General features: G+C 34.8%; 1 protein-coding gene across 1 annotated transcript in view; it reads left to right on the top strand.

Annotated features, from left to right (window-relative positions):
- The first annotated feature begins 375 nt into the window (after nt 1-375).
- The window catches only part of Lar (tyrosine-protein phosphatase Lar), a 315,362-nt gene continuing 287,800 nt past the window's right edge, over nt 376-27,937 (top strand). The window contains exons 1-2 of the mRNA XM_090108108.1: nt 376-573; nt 18,702-18,751. Of these exons, the coding sequence (XP_089964234.1) occupies nt 18,731-18,751 (21 nt within the window). The 5' untranslated portion in view covers nt 376-573; nt 18,702-18,730. The remainder of the gene's footprint in view (nt 574-18,701; nt 18,752-27,937) is intronic.

Here is a 27,937-nt window from a genome sequence, read left to right as displayed (position 1 = left end):
TCTCTTTCACGCTAGTATAATGCTATACTCTTCCGTAAATCGAAATCAAAGCTCGTCGCGATTGAAGCGCTGTGAAGTTGTTCCGATTGCGAAGTGCGTGAAGTGAGACACAGGTTATGGTGCGTTCCGAATGCTGAACTTCAAGATAGGAAATTTTTGTGAAATTATTTAATACTACATGTTTATCTATCTAAGAAAAACGTTAACGCGACTAATAAGTTTGTCACATTTTACTAATTATAATAATCACGTTTAGTATCAAATGGTTATCGATATTGATATTTAAATACAAAATTTATGTGTGATTTTGCAAGTGTCATTCAAACGTTTCGGTCGACTTGAGACTTGAGTATTTACGATCACATAGGTGCAGAACGTACCTGCATATGGCGGACGCTCAGTTTATGTTTATGTCAATAAGGAACTGATTTTTCGTTTGCGCGGGTGAGGATTTAATAAATATCTGTTAACAAGAATGTGGCAGTGATTTAAGTGAATTGTGTGTTTATTTGTGATAATGTTTTGTGTCACTGGACTTAATAGAACCTACAATTCTTCAGTGGATTTATAAGGGTATGTTTTGTATGTTTCTGTATATATTAAAGGAATGACTGAAAAGTTTTCATAGGGGATGTGTTAGATCGAACCATAGGTCATACATATATACGGGAACTTCTATTGAATACAACGACGACTATACATATTCCATTTCTAGTTCGCGACCTAAGACTAGATCGTAGGTTATCAGCAGATGATAAGTTTTTGCAATTTATCTTTGCTATTTTGAGTTATTTGAAGGAAATTGTATAATTCTTGCTTACGTGCCTTCAAATACACCAAAAACATGAAATAGTGTCATTTATTTTTCATTCATATAAATAGAATTGGTAGTTTTATCTGCACAATTTTGCGAATAATTTTTCGACAGTAAAAATAGTCGTAAATCTAACAAAACATGTAATTTTAAAAAATGTGTGTAAAGTAAGTTATTTTGATGGTTTACATTACGAGAATTTTATCGCAATAGATGCTAGTTTCGAGCAACGAGATTGAGAAAGCTCAAAATATTTGAAACACCTCTTCTTTATGACCCCAACATCGTTTAAAATCACATTTAATGTTAAGTTAAAGAACGTAAATCAAAAACGTAACAATAAATTATTTTTATAATAATAAATTACACACCAACCCTTCACTACCATATCTAACTAATCACTAATAATTACAACTGTTTAGGAGTTATCAAAACAAACTCATACTTTTTTATCTGTACAAGAAGTTGAATTTGGACTTGTTTATGTATTGGACACATGTGTATCATCCCATAATAGTTAGTATGAATCATGTGCCATGTGTGGTTAGTGATTTATGGAACCCTTTCTTGAGATAACTATGGAATTGTATCAGGAAATGTTTTTTTATACTGTGGATCTCTGAATGTTTGGATCATTAGTCATATTACCAATATACACACTATCGTTAGGAAAGTATCTTAGAAGTATAAATTCAAACTGCTATTTGTGACACATTTGTGAGTTATTGAATGAAATAGTTAGTAGACCTAGTTTCAGAATGTTCAGAAATATGTAATGCTCTATAATAATGTTAATCTTACTTACAATATATATCACAAAAATCTGATATTTAAAGTACTCTCATAATTCAAAGTATGTGCCATATGGTATGCATAATTGTGAAAATTATTTTACCATGTGAACTACAGTTAGAGATACTATTTTGAGTTGAAGTATCAAAATAGTGGTAATAAGGAACTTAAGTATGCATTCTACATTGTTAGTATGTACCAGAAAAAATAAAAGGAATTGAACATTGTATTCATGTTTATGCATTGAAATAATATCATGTAATCTATAGTGGTATATGGAGCAAATAGTTTTCAATCAGATGTAACTAGTTTAAAATAAATACAAGTAAATGGAAATCAATGAAATTTTGGCCCAGCATTTGGTTAGATTAAAGCCTTTTAGCAAATATAATAATAAGCTTTTAGCTTCGATAACTACCAATGAACATCCAATAAGGAACTCACTCAGTGAACACAAACAAATGCATCTGTATCACACCCCACAAAGAGACATGGGACTTCGCTTTAACTTATTTGTTTTGCTTTAACAGAGTAATTATGACTAAACATTAATGAATTGATGTCTAATTTATAGCTATTTTTCGTTTTACAAGAAATGGAATAGAATACATGGAAAGAAACAATAACACAATAATGATATAACACAACCTTAACAATGCAGTGATTTCTACCAGACAACCACGGCTATTTGTTCCTATTTAGAGTCTTCAGAATAATAAATTCATTGTTATATCATGTTTATTTCTAACATAAGTCGCAATAAACTTTAACCTTCAGCATATGCAGGCTGCAGGGGATGAGGATTGCAAATATTAATAGAATGTAATTTTAGTATCAACTAGCTGTGATCTGCGGTTTCACCCACATTGCTCCGCTCCTGTTGGTCCTGAGTTGGTCCTAATTTTTGAGTTAGCGTGTTCAAACAAACAAACTCTTCAGCTTTATAATACATATTAGTATAGATAAACATTATATCTAGATCGCTCCACAATTTTTTTTTTAATTATTTATTTTATCACAAAGAATTATTACAGCAATTAACAAAGCAGTTGACACAATACTTGTAGTTAATGTGGGTAAGATTAATGTGGAAATGTTTCCAAAACAGTTTTCCACAAACATCCAATTATGATAAAAAAGTGGAAGATTAGATAGCTCACTGTAGAGAGATTATGTAATTTTTTTTTTTTTTTTTTTTTTTATTATTATTATATCTGCGATCAGTCGCTAGACTATAAGCGGATATGTTGAAGGCGCGTATGGCAGGAAGGATGCTGCTCCCATTGGAGTCCACCCTTTATTTTATCGGGCTTGGTAGCCGGCAGTGTTGACTAGTCAAAAATGTCTCGTCGCTTTTTGAGACGACGCACGTTTTCAGGTTCAAGCAGTTTTGTAGCAAGAGGGTTTGGATGTTTTCCCAATCGCACTTTGTATGAAAGATGTTGCGTACATATTTCCTCTTTGATGGTTGGTATGTTCAAGAAAGTGTGGACCTCTTCTGTTCTGATGAACCAGGGAGCACCTGATAATTGCTTGAGAATATAGTTTTGAACTCGTTGCATTATCATTATATTAGAGTTACAGCTTGCACCCCAAAGTTGCAGTCCGTATGTCCATATTGGTTTAAGGACTGTTTTATAAATGAGGAGTTTGTTGTTCATGGACAGTTTTGAGTTTCGACCTAGAAGCCAGTGGAGTCCTCTGTATTTTAAATTTATTTCGTCCCTTTTTTTTTTAATGTGTTCTTTCCAGGTAAGTCGACGATCTAGATGCAGATTATGTAATTAATAAAATAAATAGCTTTGGTGTGTGATATTTAGGACTTTAGGATAATGATAATATGTAAACTGCTTTAGAAGACATTTGTCTCTGCAGTGGTACAAATACGACCAAACCGAAGATGGGTGAAAAATATTCTGACCTAGCCTATGTATGACCTGTCACCTGTTGTACCCGTTTGAAAACATTGCAATTATACACAAGTTTAGAATTTACAATGTAGGTACATGACAATATTTTTTACCCTACCCTACTATATGTACCTTAATATAAGTGATGGCCATTTTAAGTACTTTAAGGATAAATGATGCCTACAATTTAAAATAAAACATAACATTAGTTTTTTTTTTTGTATTTCCTTTTTCTGTACATTTGTCACTACATATTATATCATGTTAAAACTCAAAACCACACACATTTACAAGCTTAATTTTTCATGATAGGATACATACCTATAATATTTTAATACTTTTTTGTACGCGTACACAATAAATGAAGTGAAGCGATTGCTTATTTTCCATTATTTTCAGTAAGCGAACGTACTAAATTCTAGGTACGTAGACATTTAAAAAAAATCGAATAATAATTTAAAACGCTTCGAATAAAAAGTCGGCCGTAAAAGCCGGCGAGAGTCGGTACGGTTTTCATCGGTATAACGCTTAAAACCAACGATACAACGTCATTATGGGAGTTTTTGTTGCGATCAGTTTATCGCTTAATCTCGTATAAAACATTATCGTGTTGCCTTCATTTCTAAGTAGGTATCTTGTGTACCGGCTTAATAAGCTTCCGCTTGTGTTACGCTCGTCTAGTCGCTTTCTTGCTTTTCTAGCTTTAAAGTTGTAATTCATTTATTCATTTGAGTTTATGATGATGTACTGAATCGCACTATTAGAAAGTTAAAACAGATCCATACATATTATTTATTTATTTATTATGAGGTACCTTACAGCTAGTGATACAATTTTTGAAATGAATACATAATAACATACGCTAATAAATTTTTGTATAAGTAAGTACCTAGGTTCTTAATTATAAAGTTAGTGAAGTCATCCTGAAGGGCTATAATCGTCGTATATGTACGTACTTGTAATATGTCCACGACGGTCATTATAGTAGGTAAAGGGTCTGAAACAAACAATTAGTTTGCAATTTATCTGCATTATCCTGAACAGTAGTGTGCACACGGATGAATGAGCTTATACCTACATATTGCGATATAGGCAAGACGGGGAATGAAAAAGTCTACGGTCATTTGCACTTAACCAGCTCGGTGATTTATGGCAGAAACTTTCATCGGAGTTCTGGCCTAGCATTGGGAACATTAATAGGCTAATGACGATAATGAACCGGAGTAATTACATTATAACGAACAAATGGCGATTACGGGCGATTGAATTTCCGGGAATTCCTTTTGCGAGATTCAATCAAGCGGACAAAAGATGGAGGACGGACTCTAGTGATTGACAATGCAAATGCACAATAAATAGGTTTCACGTAATATGTACTGGGTATTCCAGGTATTTCTAAGGAATTTAATGGTGTATGCTATTATAAATAATAAGTTTGAGTGACATCACAAATAATCGAATAGGAAGATGTTGCAATTAGATCTGGCTAAGTAATCCACGAAAAGGGATTCAGGAAGGGAGATTAGGAGATGAATATGTACTATTAAGATGGAACGAAAAAATAATTTACACAATCTGATGCACAATAAATTAACTGCTGATCAAAAATTAAATTCTATATTTTTCCAATCTTTTATCCTACACCCAGACCACACCCCGGACACTCCATACAAAATTATCGTTTTGATAGTCACACTGTAGAGACTGCAAATGTGTGTGTTAACGCTTTATGGTTAGCACATTTGTGACTAGCGTAAAAAAAAAATCGCGTTTTTCTGATGAAATACATCCGTAAACAGCACAATATCTAACCATTTTCTACGAAAAACGATAATCACAAATCCAAAATAATAAAATTACTTCAAGTCAATTTGATTAATGTTGTCAATCTTCGTTGCGTATCGTCCTTGCAGAAAAATGTTGCCCATTTTAATCACGATCGCGCGGGGTGAGGTAAGTTTAATTTTGGCGGGAGGCGGAGAGTGTCCGTTCTGTAGCGTTTAGCTACTATTATGTATTCTGTGCCCAGACGCACTACAGTTGTCAAAAATCTACCTATATTGGGTCCTCTTCACACTGGGCCTTGTTGGCATAACAAATGATCAACAACTACTAAATAAACATCTACTAAGACGGTCAATTTTAAATTACCTTTGGAGACATTACTGAGTGGTATGAAAGAGATTGTAATCTTATTTTTACATTACTTTTTTGCTCAATCAAAAGATGATATTTATAAATAAGGTGAGCATTTCGGTGTAATATCTGAAATCTTAATACCTAATGTAAAATTTAACATCAATAATATAGTGCCATCATTTTGTTAAATGCAGTACCTATTTATAAAATTGCGTCACGCTGTTCAATATAATATGATAATAGGTACCTATTTAGTTAAAGCATAAAGTCGACGCGTCGGTGCCAACAATTAGGTAAACATTCTTGAACTGACTTTGATTTTGTTTTTGAAATATTATATTACTCTGTAAAAATCCTTATTATACGTTGCTTTTTATTCGTCGGAACGTCGTTGAACGTATTTGAATAGTTATTCATTTTGGATATCGGTCGTCCTATTAGGATAAAAAAACGTAGTTTATAAACATCAGAAAGTTTTCTAATTGAGTTACATTTAATTAGCGATAAACTGAACGTCATTTATTATGGAAGTTAATTTGAGCACGCAATGTAAAGTCACAGATGGTGCCCCTTTGAAAACAAAAGCCAGATGTATAGTTCTGTTAATGGTTATGATAATAAATACGTCGCCTAGATAGCGTACATGAAGATGAAATATATTTCAATACGATTGTTAAATAGCTAAGTATTGGAGTAATAGTAACCTGTACGATTCTGAATTGGTGTAACTATGTAAATTATAATATAAAAATAAATAAATGTTGCCGAAAAAATATTCCTACAGAGACGAATAAATGACCGCGCGAGTATCTACGTCTCCAGAACGCCTCATTAGGAAATCGGTGTTTTATTACATTCAAATGTCCGTAATCTCCGCAGAGATATTTAATAAAATGTCAAAGTGTCAAGGCCCGTTCCCACTTTTCGTTTTGCGAATCTATTTTCGTTTTTCAGTATCAATTTTCGTGGAACAAAACTATCGGTGTGAATAAAAATAGGGATTTAAAACTGTGAATTTGGTGAAAAGCGAAACAGTTACTCTTTCTATCGTAATAGTTTTGTTTGAATGGCAATATTCGAGCTTTTATCGTTGTTAAAAGAAGAGTGAATTTATTTCTGCGAATAGGTAGGTACCCACGTGTATGTTTGGTACAGCTATCGATATATACTGATACAGACAGTTTCGTTTTTTTCCCTTTTAGATTACAAGTTTTCCGCCCTGATATTTTCCAGGTATCTAGTACCTTTAGACATATTCCTTAGTCTGTGTTCTGATGTAATTTAAAGGTAACTTCACAGATAGTGATTCATTTTCGTACTGTTTCTGACTGAATATTAAACATGTTCATTTAGAATATTTATGGTTGCTACTGTGGACGCTATAAAAAGTGAAGTCCCATGTCCCCTAGTGGGGTAAGGGGCAGATGAATTATACATCTGTTTCACTGATCGATTTTCTTTAGGGACAAGTAGGTGATCAGCCTTCTGTGTCCTACCAGACCAAGACATTTTTTTCTTCGTCACCACCGGGAATCGAACCCAGGGCCCCTCGGTGTTACCACTGTCAACCACTGTACCGAGGAGGCGGTCCTGTGGACGCTATGCTACGATTAAAATTTAAAATCATAGTATGAAATATGTTATTTTATTATTAATGTGAATAAAAAATTAAAACAAGAGCATAGAACAGACATGTCTAATAGAGTAAGAAGCAATATTTATAAACCCTACCCAATATACAAATATATTTCCTGATGTGTCGAAAGACTCGGCGTTCTTGGTTTACAAACACTTACTTTTATTACTCTATTTGTTTATAACGTAGTATATATCTGTCAACTGTGTTTATAATAAAGCTGAAAACGAGTTGAGGCCAAAATTGGGACAGAGACCAGACGTCCGTCGCCAATAAGACAGCCAACACTTAAGTGATTTATGTCTTTGACTAATTTATCTCCGCAAACTATTAGATATAGAATAGAATAAATATTTATTTGTAAAATAAATACTTACAGTAAAACATATTCCAATGAAATATAGATAGCAGATAAATATGCATATTTTACAATGCTCATCCAATAGTCAGTTTTATCTAGCTATTGCTGAACTATCTCGGGCTTTGATGTTCCATCAGAGCATGAATATTCAACTTATTTGATAGTAATGTAAAATAAAAAAGAAAATATTTTAAAGCTTTCCATTCATTATTTATGTAATTCGACGCAGCACTGTGGACAAATCTGTCCTTGACCGCAGTCGCGGTAAAGTTCGAAATGTCAGGTTAAATAATATAGTGCATAAATCGCTTTTTAAATCCAATGTTCAAATCTTTGATTTCTAAAAATACAGACATTTTTTGAAGTAAAATTTCTTTAGGCGCGTTAGGAGTAAATTTTAGGCGACGATTTTGGTATCTTGCCAAAGAAGTTTCATTTCTGACACGTGTGCTCGGCACAAACGCTCTTTTTTACGATATTAATGTAACGTCAGATTGGTGTTGTATGATTTATAGATTAAAAAGATGTTTTAAATTGAAATGTATCCTCCCAATTAAGGCTAAATTCTGTTGCTCAATGATAAGAAAATTTGCCTAATGGTGGCCCTACAGCATCTCATTACATCTCTTCGGTTGTGAGTTGTGACCCATTTGGAGATGTCAATTTGGTAACGCAATCTTAGCAGCGATGTTTCTATTGATTTATTTGGGTTATAAATTCCCGAAACGATGAGACGGTTAAAGAAAGTGTCGTAAAACAAAAGGTAGATAAGCTTAACTAAAGGCGAGGGTATTGACCCGAACATCAGCTTATAATGAACTTATATAGTTGAGTTTTATCTATAAGTTTATGCGAGTCTAATAACTTTGTTAACAAGAAACTTGTGAAAGAATTGTCTGTCTGGACGGGAAATTGAATTGCGATATAAACACATTCCACGTGATTAAGCAAAGTTTAAGACAACACATCCTTTTGTTATTTAGTACGTAATAGACGAAAGATTAGATTTGTTATATGTATTTGTATATCAGGAAAGAATAAATTCAAAGAGTACCTACATAACTTGTTTTGAAAATTCTTTCACCAGTAGGAAGCTATATTATGAAGTATTATGTGACATGCTATTTTTTATTGAAGTGAAAACTTCTTTAGCGGCGTTGAGCACTTTTTCTGTAATGGGTATAAAATCTTAAACTCGCGTCAGGACACGTGACCAGATCGAAAAAGCGTAAGACGGATGGATATCAAACATGCTCAACGTTAATAATCAAGTTTTCACTTCTGCCGGCACTCCCGGAGTGCAACTTGTCTTTTTTTTTATTTTATCTTGGGTCAATCAGGGCGGAGTTGGGACGAGCTCATAATATAATATATCTTCTCTTATGAACTATAAGCTCATATTACAGTGGTCACGAACTTGTAACAATTCCCAGTGTGAGTGATATAGAGGCAAATATATGAATAGAAAAAAACTCATCACTATTTTGTCACTTTTAGAGAGGACTCAATGTTTTTCCCAAGAGAGGTGAATGATGATGCGTTTGCGAATGCCAAGGTGTGGAATCAGACTCTTTTACGGAAATAGCATTGCCATGGTCATAAGAATTTCTAAATATTTTTAGCTATTTTTCATAGAAATGTGGGTGAGTAAAATGTAAGCTGTACCACAAAAAAAAAAAAAGAACTTTAATCTTAGTCAAGGTTATGTTTATGGTGATACGTTTCAATTAATTAAAACTCCATCAATTGGTCTCGTTTTTCTCGAAGAACAAAATAAAATAGTTTCTTGTACACGTAGTTCATAACAAAAACATTGGTATGATAAACATAGTACAGGTAATCTGAACTCATAATCGCGTACAGCTATAACCAGTTATGCCAGAGATTTCCCTTATTTTCAAAACTCCAGTCTTAATAAAGCCTTAGTCTGCCGCTAGACCGAACGTTTTGCCAATATCATGTGTAATATTTCGTCCATATTTTTTTCGTGAAGGTCGTTGACTTTGCAGCACTTAAGTTTTTTCTGCGATCTCGTCTTTTGAGGTTCGTTCGAGCGAGAATGGTACGCTTTCAACTGGGTTATTGTTATAAACTCGGCTATAGAATGCTGGTGATATTTGACAAAACGCGTCCCTTTAGTTGCTCATGATTATATGTCTCGCTGTGTGCAATTCAAAAGATATAAATGCGAAAATGTATAGAGAGCGCTCTTAGTGGTTTTATGTGAGCAGTAGGTCATTATGAGTATTTTTTTTTATTTGAGATTCACGCGTATTATGCAAGTAGAATTTTCAATGCCAACTTCATTAAAATATTTTTAATTTAATTAGGTTCCTATTTATCACCACAGTATCCGCGATTGTAGCCAACATATACACTGTTTACACACAGTACATATATACTGTTTTTAACGGATTAATTATTAATTACATTTATAATACATATTTAATAATTATATCAAATTATTAAAATTTTGCAGATTATACAAGTAAATTAGAAATACATAACAACAAACATTTTCCAAGCCGGCTGGTCACCGTGGAAGATTATGACCAAAACCCTCCAACGGATTCAAAAGAACCTATAAAAATTTTAGAACCAAAACCTAAATTAAAAAACAAAATTTATGTCATGACATATAACGTTAAAACTCTATCTTCTCACGAACGTCTAATTGAACTAAACGAAGCTCTGAAAAATACAAAATACGACATAATAGGACTATCTGAAACGAGACGAATGGGCAACAAAATAGAAGAACACGAAGACTTTGTTCTGTGTCATACAGGTGTCACACCTGGCCTACACGGGGTGGGTTTTATGATAAATATACGCCATAAAAAAAAATATAGAGAGCTACACAGGCCTTACTGAGAGAGTAGCTTTATTAAATATGATATTAGAGGACACCCACCTATCGTTTATACAAGTTTATGCACCAACAGAAAATGCAAATGAAGAGGATATTAACAAATTTTACGAAACTGTGGCTAAAGCATTAGAGCTGGCTCATAAAGACTTTATACTGATGGGCGACTTAAATGCGAAAATAGGAATACCTAAAAAAGAAGAATACTTAATAATGAAACAAAATGGATATGGTGAAAGGAACGAAAGAGGACAGAGATTGGTAGACTTCGCTTTAGAAAACAAACTATCGATTTTAAATACATTCTTTAAGAAAAAACCTAAAAACAAATGGACATGGAGATCACCAAATGGGAAATATACTAACGAAATTGACTTTATACTATCTAACCGGACAAAGATATTCGAAAATGTTGAAGTAATGAACATAAACTACCCTTCTGACCACAGAGCAGTCAGAGCAACAATCACACTGGCAGCGTCTAAAAAGTCCAGAAGTAAATATAACACCGATCAAATAAAAAACTTAAACTGTGATGAAGAAATTGCAAAATTCCAAGACGCCATGAACAAAAATATATCCGAAGGTTTACCAGAAATAGACGAGAAGACGTCGGTTCAACACTACTACGACAATATAATAAATTCAATAACCAAAAGTCTAAAATATGCAAGAATCGCTAACAAAGAAACGAATAAAATCTTATCAGATCGAACTTTGAAACTTATAAGAAGAAAACAAGAAATACAAAGAATCAAACCAAAAAGTCGAACGATAAAAAACGAGCTTCGTGCTCTCTACAAACTTACAAGCAAATATATAAAGATAGACTACAATAAGCATAGACAAAACATCATGGAGAAACACATTAACACAACAGGAAGCACAAAAAAAGCATACAAAGAACTGCGAACGCACAAAACATGGATAGATGGATTAAAACGAAATGAGATAGTACTAAACAACCGGAGCGATATCATTAAAGTAGCAACAGACTTTTACAAAAATCTGTACAGCGTTCAACATCCACAAGATACAAATAACGCAATAGTTCTTCCTACAGGCAAAGAGAGTGAACGCGCAACCGCCCCCGAAATCGAAATCAATGAAGTCATAACGGCACTCAAAAACCTAAAAATTGAAAAAAGTCCCGGACCAGACAATATCACCAATGACACCTTAAGAATTGCATCAAAAGAACTCGCGAAACCACTGACAAACCTCTTTAACCTCGTTCTGAAAACAGGAGAAACACCTACCCAGTGGTCTGAATCTAATATAATCCTAATCTACAAAAAAGGTGACTCCAAAGATATCGCGAACTACAGGCCGATAAGTCTTCTTCCCTGCGTCTATAAATTATTCTCTTCTATAATAAATCACAGAATATGTAACACTCTTGATGCGAGACAACCGGTTGAGCAAGCCGGCTTTAGAAAGGGATTCTCGACTGTGGACCACATACACACACTGGAACTTCTCATTGAAAAATTTCATGAAATGAGATGCCCACTCTACCTGGCATTCATAGATTATAAAAAAGCTTTCGATACCTTGTCGCATGATAGTATATGGGAAACATTAAGAACACAGAACGTAGAAAAAGAATATATACAAGTACTAAAAAATATTTACAGTGATTGCAGAAGTAGAGTGAAACTCGAGAAAGTCGGACCGTGGTTCCCTGTAAAAAGAGGTGTAAGACAAGGAGATCCGATATCCCCAAAGCTATTTATAGCTACACTAGAATCCGTAATAAGTCACTTGGACTGGAGTCAATACGGCATAAAGATAGGAACGAAGTGCCTAAACCACCTGCGATTCGCGGATGATCTAGTCCTTATATCTCAATCTGGGAAGGATCTCCAATCCATGATAGATTCCTTGAACATAGGTAGTAACAGGGTAGGCTTAGAAATGAATCTATGCAAAACCATGCTGATGACAAATAGTGTTAGAAGAACACTATCGGTCGGCAGTGAGCCTCTGGAATATACAGACCATTACCTGTATTTAGGTAAGCAAATCAGCTTTACTCGCGAGAGTAACGAACATGAAGTCGAACGAAGGTCACAATTAACATGGAATAAATACTGGAGCTTAAGAGAAATATTCAAAGGCAACTTACCAATATACTTAAAAACAAGGCTCATGAACTCTTGCCTCTTGCCCTGCTTAACATACGCTTGCCAAACGTGGAAATTCAACAATAACGTTAGAAACAAAATAATAACATGCCAACGGGGAATGGAGCGTAGCATGTTGAACATCAGGAAAATCCAAAAAATACGTCACACACAGATCAGACAAATAACTAACGCCAAAGATGGGCTGGCACAAGCGCTGACTTTAAAATGGAAATGGGCCGGACATGTAGCACGCTTGCAAGACCAGAGATGGACCAAAAAAGTCACAGCTTGGAAAGGCCCACTTGGTAAGAGGAAAAGAGGAAGACCTTGCGCAAGATGGGAAGATGACTTAGTGAAAGTAGCCGGTGTGGATTGGTTGGAATTAGCCAAATCTAGAGAAGACTGGACAGCCTTGGAGGAGGCCTTCACCTGCAGAGGGGTTCTAGCAGATGAACAAACTTAGATTGTAATTACTTTTATTCATATTTTGCTTTAAAATACTTTTTTATTTTTTAAGTTACATTTATTTTTGTTATGTTTATCACTGTCTAGAAATAAAAGGCTTTTTTATTTTTAACCGACTTCAAAAAAAGGAGAAGGTTATCAATTCGGCCGGTATGTTTTTTTTTTTTTATGTATGTACACCGATTACTCCGTGGTTTCTGAACCGATTTACGTGATTCTTTTTTTGTTCGATGCGGGATGGTGTCAAATTGGTCCCATAAAAATTTTATTCGGATAGGTCCAGTAGTTTTTATTTTATGAGCATTTTTGTCTGTATTTGTAAATGTTGCAAGTGCAAGTTTGAAGTCGGTTGTTTTTAACGCAGTTATTGACTTGTTTATTTTTTATTTTATTTATCAAATTATTAAAATTTTGACCATGTACACGTACATGAATGTTTATTCAAATGCAGTTGTCTGGTTACTAATTAATTAGGATTAGGACTAGATATAGTTTAATTAGGTGACTACTAAAAGTAAACAAGTCAGTTCTGTCAGTTCTGTCATTATCGATGTTAACGTATTTGATCACTCCGTAAATAAAAATTCTTATTACTCAGAAGCATTTGTCAATAGTATTGGAAACTGCACCAAGTGATTAGTTGAAGCTTACGTTTGGATTACAAAACATTATTTCCACATATTAACAAGTAAGTTCACTTAAAATAAAAACACTTGGACGGAAGAAACTTATCTGGATGTCATTTGTCAATATTATTTTTCGACCTACCCTAGAAAAATTTAAGAATATTTTTCTTGCAAGTTGTCACTACTGCCAAGAGAGCATTTATTGATGTGCAAAAAATTTTAATGTACTGACAAACCACAGATTAAAGAGAAGCATTTATTGCTGTACTGTTTACATGTTTATTAATTTTGATAATTTATTATAAACCGCTCAAGATTAAGATAATTCATCATTCTTGCTTAAAATGAGTTCCTGTAATGCCTGTCACCGTGTTATTAGTATTACCGAGAGGTTATCATGTTCACTTTGCTCGCAATGTTACCACTTCGCCTGTGTGAATTTTACGAAAGAAAACTTTACGAAAATGTCCAGCAAAAATAGAGCGTCTTGGAAATGTCCGGAGTGTAAGGTGACTAAGAGGCAAGGGGATATTAGTGATACCCCAGTCAAAGATTCGGGTGACACGGTTACAAATTTCGGGAATAAAGATGATGTAATTTCTATTGATACCTTTAATGAACGTATTTTACTGTTCGAGTCTACAATTTTGACTAGAATGGAGACATTGCTTACAGAATCTTTTGAATCAAGGTTAAAGACTGAATTTGAAACAATCCGCAATGATGTTAAGTTAATTCCAGAACTGGCAAAATCGGTAGAGTTCTTTTCATCAAAATATGACGAAGTTTATAAAGAACTACAAGAAGCGAAATCTGAATTATCGGAACTTCGTCGTGAGAATGTCCAGCTTCGTGAAAATATGAAGCATTTGACTTATAAAGTTGATCAAGTGGAACTCCGAGCACGTGAGAATAATATCGAAATTCAGTGCTTACCAGAACACACCAATGAAAACTTGGTTAATACTGTGATGCAGCTGGCAAAGATTACTTCGTGTCCTTTAATCGAGAAGGATATAATCTCCTGCACACGAGTGCAAAAAGTAAACCCTAAATCGAACAGGCCGAAATCGGTTATTGTTAAGTTCTCCTCGACACGTCTACGTGATTCTATTCTGGCTTCATATTTTACATTCAACAAAACAAATTCAAGCGACAAACTGAATAGTGCACATCTCGGAATTGGAGGAGAAAAGCAGCCAGTTTATGTGATGGAGCACCTGTCTTCTTACGTCCGAGAACTTCACGCTCAAGCCCGTATCCTCAAGAAAGAAGGAGTGTGTAAATACGTTTGGGTTCGCAATGGCCGTGTTATGGTTAGAAGGAGCGATTCTTCACCGGCTGTGTGGGTTAAAAATGCGGACGTTTTAAGTAAGTTCAAAGTGCTAGGTTAAAATTTTGGTGTTCTATTTATATCTATTTTTAAATGTCTTTTAAAATACTCACAATGAATTCGTTGAATATTTATTATCAGAACTCTAGAAGTATCCGGGGTAAATTACTCGAGTTAAAACTGTCGAGTTCCGCATGTACATATGATTTAATAATTCTCACGGAAACATGGCTTAACGATAGTGTTTTCGATGCTGAAATTCTTAATGATAGGTACCAAATCTTCAGACGGGACCGATCCACTACTATTAGTCGCAAAAACGACGGTGGTGGAGTGCTTATTGCCGTTTCTAAACAAATTAAAGCTTCCCGCATCTATTCTTTTGAAAGTGAGATCGAAGATTTGTGGATAAAGATATCTACTAATCACAATAATACCAGTAAAACTCTTTTTATATGCGCCGTTTATTTACCACCACCATTGACGCTTCCTCAACTGGAATCCGAATTAGTTTCAATGAGTAAAGCTTTTGCAAACATGGGGGACAGTAATGTCTTAATCGTCGGTGATTTTAACACGAGTAAACTCGTATGGGACATACCCTCCACTCAACCTGAACACCACTCAATGACATCGCTTAGGGCGGATTCTAATTTGATGTCTAGTTGCTTGAATGATTTTTTAGCATTATACAACTTGCGGCAGTATAATACAGTTTTAAACTCTGATGATAAAATTTTGGATTTAGTCCTCAGTAATATTGATTTTGTAAAGACAGAACTAGCTTTATCAGCACTGACTAGGGTAGATTGCTATCATCCGGCTATTAATATTTCAGTAGACTTTCCAATTCGTAAATTTTTAAAAAGGAATAGAATAGTGAAACTTAATTTCATGAAGGCTGATTATGAAATTATTAAAAGTAAACTTTATGAAATTAACTGGAATGCAGAATTAGCCACCTTGAATAAAGTAGACGACATGGTAGAAAAATTTTACTCCATTATTAATCATATTATTGAGGACAATGTTCCCAAAAAACATACGGACAAAAATTGTTTGTATCCTGTTTGGTATGGCAAAAATTTAATAAAACTTATAAAAGAAAAAGAAAAAATAAGAAAAAAATATATTAAATATAAAAATCCGATGGATAAACTGGAGTTCAACTTAGCGAGAACTCGATGTCATAATGAGATTAAACTAAGCTACCAAAGATATCTTAAAAACGTTGAAGTTTCTATAAGTGATAATAATATAAAGGCATTTTGGTCGTTTATATCCGCTAAAAGAAATTCGAAAGGTACAATACCTGAGGAAATGCTTCTAAATAATGTTGCTTATTCTTCTCCTGCAGATATATGCAGTGCCTTTGTTCAACACTTTTCGTCCGTGTATACCAAAAGTAATTCGATTAATTTAGTTCCGCCTATAGATGAATCTTCTCCTTGCAATAATATTTTGGATAGAATTGTATTAGATAACGCCTCAGTGGTAAAATCTTTTAAAAAATTAAATATTAATAAGAGCGCTGGACCCGATGGTATCCCCCCTGTTTTCGTTTCTCGTTGTGCTGATTGCCTTTCAGTGCCATTGAACATAATATATAATAAATCTTTAAACAGCGGTTATTTTCCCTCACAGTGGAGGAAATCTAATGTAGTCCCTATTCCTAAAAGCGGCGAAGCTAGAGATATACACAACTACAGACCCATTTCACTGTTATCTGTGTTTGCAAAATGTTTTGAATCGCTGATATACCCACATTTAACATACCACTTAAAGTCCCACTTAATACCTGAGCAACATGGTTTCCGTGGCGGGATGTCTACCTTAACTAATCTGGTCACTTACACTGATGATTTGTGTGATAATATTGATAGTGGCCAAGAAATAGATGCAATATATATGGATTTCAGTAAGGCGTTCGATAAGGTGGATCATTCGCTGCTGCTTAGAAAGTTGTCAAGGGTTGGTGTTCATGGTCTAATGTTAAAGTGGTTTGCAACTTACTTAGACAATAGAACGTCAAAAGTTACGGTTAATGGCTATGAATCGCAGCCATTTGTAGCTACTTCGGGTGTTCCTCAGGGCTCGCACTTGGGGCCTATTTTGTTTTTAATTTTTATTAACGATTTGTCCAATGAAATTAATTACTCAAAATTTATACTTTTCGCGGATGACCTTAAAATATTCAAAAATATAAATAATTCAGAGGATGCTAAATTTCTTCAAGACGATCTAAATAGAATTTCAGTATGGACAGTTTCTAACAAGCTACCGTTAAATATAAATAAATGCAAATTTATCAAATTTTCCAAAAAGTTACAGCCACACTCATCTTCGTATTCCTTAAATAATACCACCCTTGAGGAGATACCCCAGGTGCGAGACTTAGGAGTAACATTCGATAAAAAACTAGGTTTTATTCATCATATTAATAATATAGTTACGAAATCTCTAAAACTTCTTGGATTTATATGGAGGAATTGCAAAATGTTTAAAAGTGTTTTACCCTTAAAAATTGTATACTGTTCATTAGTAAGATCTCTCTTGGAATATTGTTCACCAGTCTGGAATCCATCTTATCGATGTCATATAAAGAGACTTGAGTCTGTCCAGAAAAAATTTCTTTATCTACTTACTGTTCATCAACAAAAACTTAAATCTTTAAAATCATACGACCTCAGATTAAACTTTTTTAAAATGGAAAGTCTTAAACATCGGAGATGGATGGCAGATCAAATGTTGTTATACAGAATTGTTACTAATTCGTACATTTGTCCTAATCTTCTTTCAAAAATTAATATAGCTGTTCCGAGGAGATACTCTAGGAAAACCAATGTATTTTTTGTCAAAAGATATAGAACCAATTTAGGCTTCAACAGTGTCATTGCTAGAGTTTGTCGGGAACATAATAGATTATTCAATAGTACAAAAGTTGACATCAACTTCCTTAGTTTGTTTGCATATAAAAACGTTTTACATAAAAATTATACTGATAAGAATAATGTTTTCTGATTAGAATTTACACTACGATTAGAAGCTATAATTTGATACAATTCAACTCAAAAACGCATGTTGTATTTGCCTGTAATTGGATCTACATCTTGCTATGCATGCTAATTATGTCACATACTCAAAATATATTATAAATATAAGATGTACATCTGTTGGCAAATCAAATAAATAAAATAAAATAAATAAATAAAACAAATCTCTTTATAAACTTAATTATACGAATTCAGCTTATATATGATATCCAATGTTCACGATATACGCAATATTGTTATTTTATAAATAATCCATTATAATCTTTCTTTCAACAAACATATTGATAGATCTTGTTTTGCAAAGATTTGCAATGTATGATTTGTTTATTATGTTAGTAGAGGAAGGTTAACAAGCACCTGTTTATTACAAGTTACAACTGTGTTGCTCTCATTAATTAAAAATAACATATAAGGAGTGTATCATTAAAAACCTTCTAACATAATATATTTTGTTAGACATGTTATTTATTATAGCAGTTTTAGATTAACTATCGATTAACTTAATATGGCTATGAAATTAAATTTACGACACAATAATTTATATGAGACTCATTATTTTGTTTTTCTGTTTCAGACATTTAGTTGCTGTGCGAGGGCTTCAACATGACCTCCGATATCTCACCCGTGAGTACTTTGATATTATATAACTTAATATTTAAAATAAAACTTATTAGTTATTCAATATTAATATTTAAAAAAATGTCAACTTATTTACGCTATACACATCACATGTCGAATTTAAAACAGCGCCATCTATGAAATATAACTTACACCTCTAGGGTTCCCGTGGGTGCTCACTGCTCGCGATGAACCAAGATAGAAATTATGTGAGTTTTAAATGAAAGCCAAGATGGCGCTTCATGAGCTTTCGCATTCGACGCTAGGTGGAGCCATACGCGACTTTATTTTTACTCGTAATAATTTGTTACTGTTCGTAGAATGTGTTTTCACTACCCTTACAGAGATGGCGCGCAAATGATAGCGTTTATCACCCGCGCGCGCAATTCCACGCGTACTTTTAAGTTCTTTGCAATGGAATTCAAAAGAATTCCGAACCTCAATCATAATGTCGACGTCTGTTTCATCAAATATAACATTATTAATGAAATTAGATTGTTATTTCGGCATTTTCTTGTAAAATGAAAATGCCTACATAATGTTCCCGTTACGTAAATGCGGCACATCTGTTAAATTCGCGGAACGCTTCATATAGGGCTCATCAAGGTTCATTTTTCGTAAAATTTTATGAGCCACAGAATTATACTCTCGCTACATGCACGGAATTAAAACATTTTGGCACGGCTCAGTTAAAAGTATATTAAAAGATTGCATATGTTTCCATTGTACCACTGAATAATGTATTTTCATTTCCGCATCGGATATAGCTTTATTTGCAACGTTGTCGGTGCATTCCGTTCGGTGTAGGTTTATTAATATTAATAAATCATATGTTGGCATCGTGCTGATCCTCGGTAACAATGGGTATCGTTTTCGACCATCGGCAAAATTGTTGCGGTTATGCAGCTTAATTTTCTGACGTTCGTGCGTCGGGCAAATACGGGACTATATTACATTCGAATGAAGTCAAACTAGCATCTATTCTCCGTCGTATTGTCATGCATAGTGAATGAGTCAAGTCAGTGAAATAGGCTAAAATGTAGCAGCTAGCATGTCTGGGATAAAGCTTTGTCGTAAATTTCGAGTGTGCTGCCGGCTGCCCCGCCTCGGGCGAACTGAGGGGCACCCACGCCTGTTCCGGATATTCAACGTAACGAATGGCTTTATTAAGACTAAATATTACAATTTCCGAGCAACTATTCCGATGGTTAGAATTGCTAATGCAACGACGAAGGAGCCGAGTGAAAAGATGCGATTGCAGCGAGGCAGCCCGCCGGTGCCGGTTTCCTGTTTTATGAACGGCGAAATTGCAGTTTCACGCCGAGTTACTAAAGCTGGATGTTGTTCTTTACACTAATTTAAACTATTCATTCTGTAGCAGACGGCTCGGAAATTACACCGTTAGGATTTATTAAGCGTGCACCATTTTTTATGAGGGCGGATAGAATTTTATGATTTCTCGGGGATTAAGTGTTATTGCACCGCTGAATGGATATTTCTGTTTAATGGAATAGCTTTTTAGAAAGGGTTTGAGTATTTCGAGGACAAATTGGTATGATTTAATATTGCTTAGTTATCTGCGGGTAGGTAATTTGTTAGTCCCCTTTCGGGGTCCGCGTTGGCTATTGTTGCTTGCGCCGTCTTTTGTTCATCGCCTGCCCAATACGATAACATCTTGAGTTATTATGATTAGGATTCTTTGCCGAGAGACGCTAACTAGCTGAAATGTTCATTACTGTTGAAGTTTACTCATTTGGAACGCAATTGCTAAATGAGACTATTTGTTATGTTATTCTTTTGTTATGATATCCCTTATAAATATCAAAAGTTTGTTCCCGTGTAATTAAGCTTAATTAATATTTTTTCTGGTAAAGAGCTTTTCAACGAGGCTTTGTGCTAAATGTTGCGGCTTATGATTAACTGTATTCAACGTAATATAATGCAAGGTTGCGTTTTCGGGCCGATAACAACGACATATGCGGCGGCAAGTGCGTGTCACCGCGTAATCGTTGCGTTGCTCACAATTCGGTCATTTTTGAATTAATACGATAAAGTACGTGCTCCGATTGACCCGCTAGATTAATAACGTAGCGACTGCTCGTAAAGTCAATGGAGTTAATATATCAGCGAGCCGTCATGTCACGCACCGCTCGAAATGAGACTTTAATTTCATATAGTGGCCTGAAATTTATCGATAGACGGTGGCTTTTTCAATTAGTGGAAACATCCAATTGTCATTGTGTTTATAGTGTAATTGTCGGTTTGTTATCCATCCATCTTGACCGTTGTAATGGGTAGCCATCAGGGAAATGAATAGCTCCACTGTCCGCTCGATCGGAACGAGTGCTTTGTAGCAGCGCTCTGGCCGCGAAATTGCTTTTTGTTTTTCACGTCCGATGTACCAAGTGGCGCCCTGTTACGGGCTAGCTCCTCGCTCCCCGCTCCTCGCTCCTCGCTCCTCGCTCCTCGCTCCTCGCTCCTTGCTACCAACTATATGTGATGTTATTAAACAAATGATTAAATCTTGCGGTGATTTGCTTTTGTTACTATACTATATTACGTAGCGTATGGTAGCGTAATTGCTGTATAAAGGGGAAACGCGAAGAAATTGTTTTTAAATGAGTTCGTGCGATTCCAAGAACGGGTGTCGTACGTGCAAATTTTAGGGCGGTTTATATTAAATAACTACAGTAATATGCAATTGGAATACTAGGATTAATGAATAAAGTATCACCATAGCTCAGACTACCTACCTACTAATAGTATCCACAAAACCATCCAAAATGAACTTCCAATCCTTGGATTCATAAGTTAAAGATGCCTATAGTATCGATTAACATTGCTCTATTTAATAGAGCATGAATTACAAAAACTGTATTTAGTGAAATACTGAATGAAAAAAATTAAATCGAGAGATAATTATTGGTTCAAAAAAAACTGAATGAAATGGTGCTAAGGGACTTTAGTCACCACATATTTAATTTATTAAACAGTGAGTTTATTAACAGTAAACAGTGGCAATATTACGGTAAAAGTGTTTAATTTAATAAATGTGTAGGTGTGATACTTTTCACGTTTTGATACAATTGTGTCGAACAACCAGGGAATTGTTTGTAATCAAAACGGCGTGTGAAATCTGAATAAATGAAAATATTTAGAAGTAAATATTAATTTATCGTAGGTACCGCACATATCCATTATGAGAAATGCTATGTGTTACTTTTTGGCATTCTTGAAAAGACCTTGAAGATGTGGGAAACAAATGCTTAATAAGTGATTATAAAATAACAAAGCTAAAATGATGATTAAAAAAGTATGTACCGACTTTCGTAACCAATATGGATGCAAAAAGCAATTTACTAAATATTTTGTTAATCTCAAACTTGTCAAACTCAACGAAATTTCGCACTGCACGAATAAACCTTGTTCAAAATCAATTCAAAACACTGTATAGATTGCTCACTTTCTATAGTTAATATTGTATTTTCAAATTAATTGAACGCAACATCTGCTATTCCAGTTAAATATCATAAATATCTCTATCGCAGTATAATATAGTGTTACGCTAGTATTATTATACCTACTATACTAGCTGGATCTCGCGGCGTCACTCGCGTGGTACCCGGCGAAATAATAGTTATTTTTGCTTGAAAGAGTAACAATCATCCATACATTTTTACAAACCTTCGCAATTATAATAATATGAGTAGGGGTAGGATGGTGGTCGTCCGCCCTGTCATTAAAGCGGCTCGACGGAACACGGTATAGTTAAGTCGGTAAGAATTCGGCATAATCCACGGCTCTTCCACTAGGCCGTGGATATCTATGCAAGATATCCCCACTATAAAACAGAAAGTAGGAGGAACAAAAAAGGGAGTAGGATGGTAGTGTATACTCTTTTTATATGATAGTGTATTGCAAGCGAGCGGAGCCGTGCTGTGCGTGCCACACCCCGTACATTAGGCGGCGAGTGCTTCCGCGCATTTATCAATCTACCCGCAGTGACGTTGCTTCTATTACAATTTTTACGTAAATGCACTTGAATATTGTTGTTTTAATGTTTGGATCTGGGTGAAATGTTGCAGCTTGTTTAAAGGGAGGATTGGTACCTCCATTGTAATGTGTAATATGTTGTATATTTGATATTTAAATGATGGATCATGCAACTTACTGTTAATCATTCAAATTTTCAAATCTAATGTTAATTGTAGTAGGGAAAGAAATTAATGCATGGTATTTTTACACTACAACGTTTGAATAAAGCCCAAAGATTACTTTGATAAAAGGATATTCATTCAAAATGTCGAGATATTGCGTTCTCAACAAATGTTCGTAATAATTATTAACTAAACCGTCATGAAAGATGATGAAGGCATCAAAGTTAGATTGCGGTGTTACCGAATCGAGGAAGTTGCTGCGAATAACTAATGGTGCGCATCAAAATATGTTAAATAGAATTATTATTCATGATAATAATAATTATTCTTTGTGAAGCCATCAACGTATAAATTTTAATTTGGTTTCTGTATTGTGAAGTATTTTCAACATTTATTGAATCATTTAGCTAGTTTTAAAGAACTTACTAGAAGGCATATTACTTTTGCTAAAAATGATTGAATTAGTTTAGATATATGTATATATATCTACGTATTATTTTTTATCGTATACATAAAATTACAATCAATATTTCAAATTCCAATACATAACTGTGCATTCCAGTCTGCATTCATCCCAATTACAATGTCCAAGACGATCTATCTCGCCATGCGTATTCATATTATAGCCGATATCGGATACGAGGCCCCATGTAATGCGTCATCCATCAATCGGCCTGCCTACCGGAGTGCGCACGGCAGATTTGTATCCATCGATATCCATCCAGGCCACTAACACTACTGCGGTTTCTTCGGCCGAATTGAAACGTTAAGATGCGGGGACACGAACGGACCGACCTCATATAATAGTCTCTTTGAGCAATAGGGACGGAAGATCCCGTTTGATCGTTGACGCGTATTGGAGGGTTGCGGTTGAATGTCCCACAAAAAACAGCAACAATGTTTATTCAGTGAGGCAGGTGCGCCCAGTAAATCAGTTTGGAATAAGCAGCGTTGAGCTGTTCGGTTGCTGCATGATGGGGGAATTTGTAAGCGATTTAGCGTTAGCGATAAATCTATCGGAATATTGATAGGACGTGTTTGCTCAGATTCATCGAACATTAGATTTTCCTCTATAATAACATTATGGTTGCATTAACAGTTATTTATAATCATTGAGAAACTTTAAGGTGTTTTTGGCGATATTATCCTGGAATTATACAATCACAAGCAAACCTAGAATGAACTACCTATCTCACTGTTATTATAACAAATGAGTTAACTAATATAGGGGCTTACATGGTGAATTGTTAACATCACCATAATCGTATGTTTTTCATTGTCTCACAAGACATGTTTGCAGCCCGACACGGCACGGTATCTATCCCGTTATATATCATAGGTAATATATTCAGTAAATTACGTCCATTCAGCCTGGAATCTGCCTCGCTAATGGGGCTGATTTAATTACGTACTACACAACTTAATTTCCGCTTTGAAATCACAATCTTGAATCACTCAAGTTTAATATATTAGATTGGGTAATCGGCGACGTTTAGTACACCGTTGGTATTATAGTTATTTATATATGCTATATTCCTGAACTTGTATTAATTACTGGAATTATTGTATGCTTTGGTGGTTTGGTTTAATCTGCAGCGGAAACTGGGAGGTGATGAGAGACACGCATTCTTCTTGTTAGTTGTGTGTGTAGCGCGTTTGGCTTGTGTTAAGTGCAGTTGCAATTAAAATGGTGCACTGGGTTGTTTAAGTTTTACATGATTTGATATTTTATAAACGTTCTTGTAAATTAAAAGATTCAGACCTTGAAAGAGAGCTAGAGAGATGAATTTAAATTAAAAAAAGTACTCGTTACTTAATACATAAATATAGTAAAGTACTATTTTTGTAAAGTAATATAATAATTAATACAAGGCACCAACGTTACGACTTCCACGCCGCGACTTTCGGTGTTCTTTTTATCCTACACTGTATTCACTGCACTAGAGTTATTTCATAAATATTGCGATCGTACTTAATGCGGATAATCTTGATTTAAACTTTTAATCCGACGGATATTTACAACGAAAATATATCTACATTAAAGCGGTTGAGCGCGCTTTAAGCGGCCAATTAGTCATAATAATCCTATTTATGTAGTATATTTTAATGGTATGGCTATTTAGTATTATCTTAGTTCAATTGATTGGGCCTATGTGGAGTTAGCGTGATTAGTTCGAGGTATGTATTGTTGTTTGCTATGTAGGTATACTGGTTATGTTTAATCGTTATAGCCATTATAATAATGTCGAAACTTGATAAACAGATCAATTCATGTACCTATTTATGAAAATGTTCTGCTATTATAATAAAATTGTATTTGAAAAGTCTCTTTGAGGTTCTTATTACTAACGATCATTCTAACGAATGTTTATAAAAAAGCTCTTTACGAAAGGAATTGTACAAATTGATGAAGGATTAAATTGTAACGAGACGAAAATGGATATTAATAGAACACCTAGATCCTTTAAAGTCTAGAATAAGTAGGTAGGCTTTATGTGGGCGTGATGCCGTAAAAGGTAAAGTGGGGCATTGAGTGGGTTGGTCTAACCTCTGCTCGTTAATTATTATGAAAGAGTATAAACAGATAAAATTTAATTAAAAATTTCACCTGTAGTCTGTTTCTACTTGATCCCTAGAACTGGCACATAGCTTATATTCTAAGGATTAAGAAGGTTAGTTTACTTTTAGAATATGATTAACGAAATCGCTAACACGTGAAAGCTTTCCCCAACTTATAGTATTATGTCATTTTATAACACATACCTAACATAAGCCGTATTAGACCGGGAGATACTGACACAAAATTTCGAGTCATTTGTAACAGGATGGCGGTTCTACAGGGGTCTTAGTACGCAATGATAAAAAGAAAAATGATGGTGTGATCGCTGGTATCGGTGGTTTAGTCGCGTGGGCGTTAGCCGAACTCGTCGGAAAAATAGCGAAAGTCAAACGATTTGTAACACAAAAATTTTAGTATTTACCGATAGCCCATAAAAAAGAAGTAGGCGGTAGTGTCATGCCATACTTTTCCGGTGTGACTTACAGCCCGCCATACCGACGCGAATATGTTGATTTAAATAAAACAATTATTCAACCATTTGTACCAGGCTAACTTTTGCACAGGTAACCATCGTCGTGCAGCCATTTACGAAAATCGCCATGCCATACTTTTCGGACGATTCCAAATGGTCGCCATACCGCCGAAAATCTGCAAAAAAAATTTATTTCGCCAAACTTTTTGTACCAGTATTGCATTTGGATTTTTGGAGAGTATTTGATAAAATGTGACCATTATTATATTTGCCATACTTCTAGTAGGGGGAAAAAGTGCTGTCATACTTGAAAAATTAATTTAGTATTAATTTATATAAGTGAAGATTTCCAACACCTAGATCTTTGAAATTTTGTATTTATATTCTTTGATCCTCAAACTTCCAGGAAAAATAAGTGCCATACTGTTACAAATCGTTTGACTTTCGCTATTTTCCGACGAGTTCGACTAACGCCCACGCGACTAAGCCGCCGGTACCAGCGTTCACACCATCATTTTTCTTTTTGTCATTGCGTACTAAGAACCCTGTAGAACCGCCATCCTGTTACAAATGACTCGAAATTTTGTGTCAGTATCTCCCGGTCTATATAGTAAGTACATAACAAAATTGTAATAGAACATATGTCGACGGGTTAGAAACGTAGGTATATTCCGAAGTGGTCTGTCCACGATTTCCCGTTGCACATCGACCGAGGCAATGCAAATGAGCGAAAAGATGGGATACGAGGGTCAACTCATTTGATATTCCCCGGCCGCGGCGGTAATGGGATATAGCTGTGAGTGCCATCTGACGATCGATCTATATTTTATTTTCGCAAATTGCATGAAATGATGACCCCCGAGTGTAACCCTTGTCACGTCGAATCTGCTCGCCCGGTATTCTATGCGCTGTGAGCTGTCGAAACGCTTTTTGGGGTCGATTGACGATTTCACACCGCGTTTCCGTGTGTCTAATACTATTAGGGTGTTTGTGGAACTGTATCTATATAAGGCATTTGGTGTTTTACTGGTTCGCGAGTGCGTGGTGATGTGTTCAGGAATTCATGTTTAATTTGCTAAATTGAATACTAGAGCTTGTACGACTGTCGTGAGATGACGTGATCATGAATTATTTATTGTGAAAGGACAATATTAATATGTGATGAGTATAACGATTGTGCTTTGGAGTGAAAATAATTTTGTTTTTATATGCGTACAAATCACGACTTTTTTGATTTGATAAGTTAGCTGTCGATCAATAATTTAAAGTGTCTTGTTAGATAACGTTAAATACGTAATTAATGAACGTCTCGAAACGCGTGATGCAAAGTGAAATAACACTTTATTGATAAAACAAGCCGCTTTATTTATGACGTTCTTACAAAAAATAACATTCCCGTTCCCAAGCAGAAGAGCTAAGGAGATAACGTGCCTGAGATATTGCTACTTATGTAAGATGGAGTGGTCGACCTAAGGGTATAAAAAATTCACGACTTGTGTTAAGGGCTATATAAAATATGGTTCATATGAAGTCTCTATTATGTTGCCGCGCGGTGCTCTGCGAACATTTTTGCAAGTGATAATGTTGTTTAATCTATTAGGTATTCTGTAGTGGTGTGGAGAAGATTTTCGATGTAAAAAGGAGGAAGTGCAACTTGTGGCAACTTTTATTCATATGTAGTAATTTTGTAAATTACACTAAACAAAGGTTTTTTTTTACAATTTGAACCTTATCGATTTCGAGGATATTCCGTAATAAAGTCGGCTTAAATCTATAATCTCAAATATTTACTCTGTTTTAAACACTGCAAAATGTATATCGCATCCAATACAATAGTTACAGTAGGCTCTAATGCAAATACAAAATAACCTGATACATATAGAAACGTTCCTCAAAAAGCTCATGCCCGAGGGTCTAATTCACTTATCCGCAATTTAATCGCTTAATCTTTAATCCGCCAAGGGCAGGTCCCCGCACGTTACAGGTGTATGATAAAATATTAC

The sequence above is a fragment of the Colias eurytheme genome, chromosome 12, assembly GCF_061535395.1.
Source record: "Colias eurytheme isolate Ceu_HAF_F1 chromosome 12, ilColEury1 Martin Lab GWU primary, whole genome shotgun sequence".
Taxonomy (NCBI): Eukaryota; Metazoa; Arthropoda; class Insecta; order Lepidoptera; family Pieridae; genus Colias; species Colias eurytheme.
Note: the sequence above shows the minus strand (reverse complement) of the source record. Positions and strands in the feature narration are given on the sequence as shown.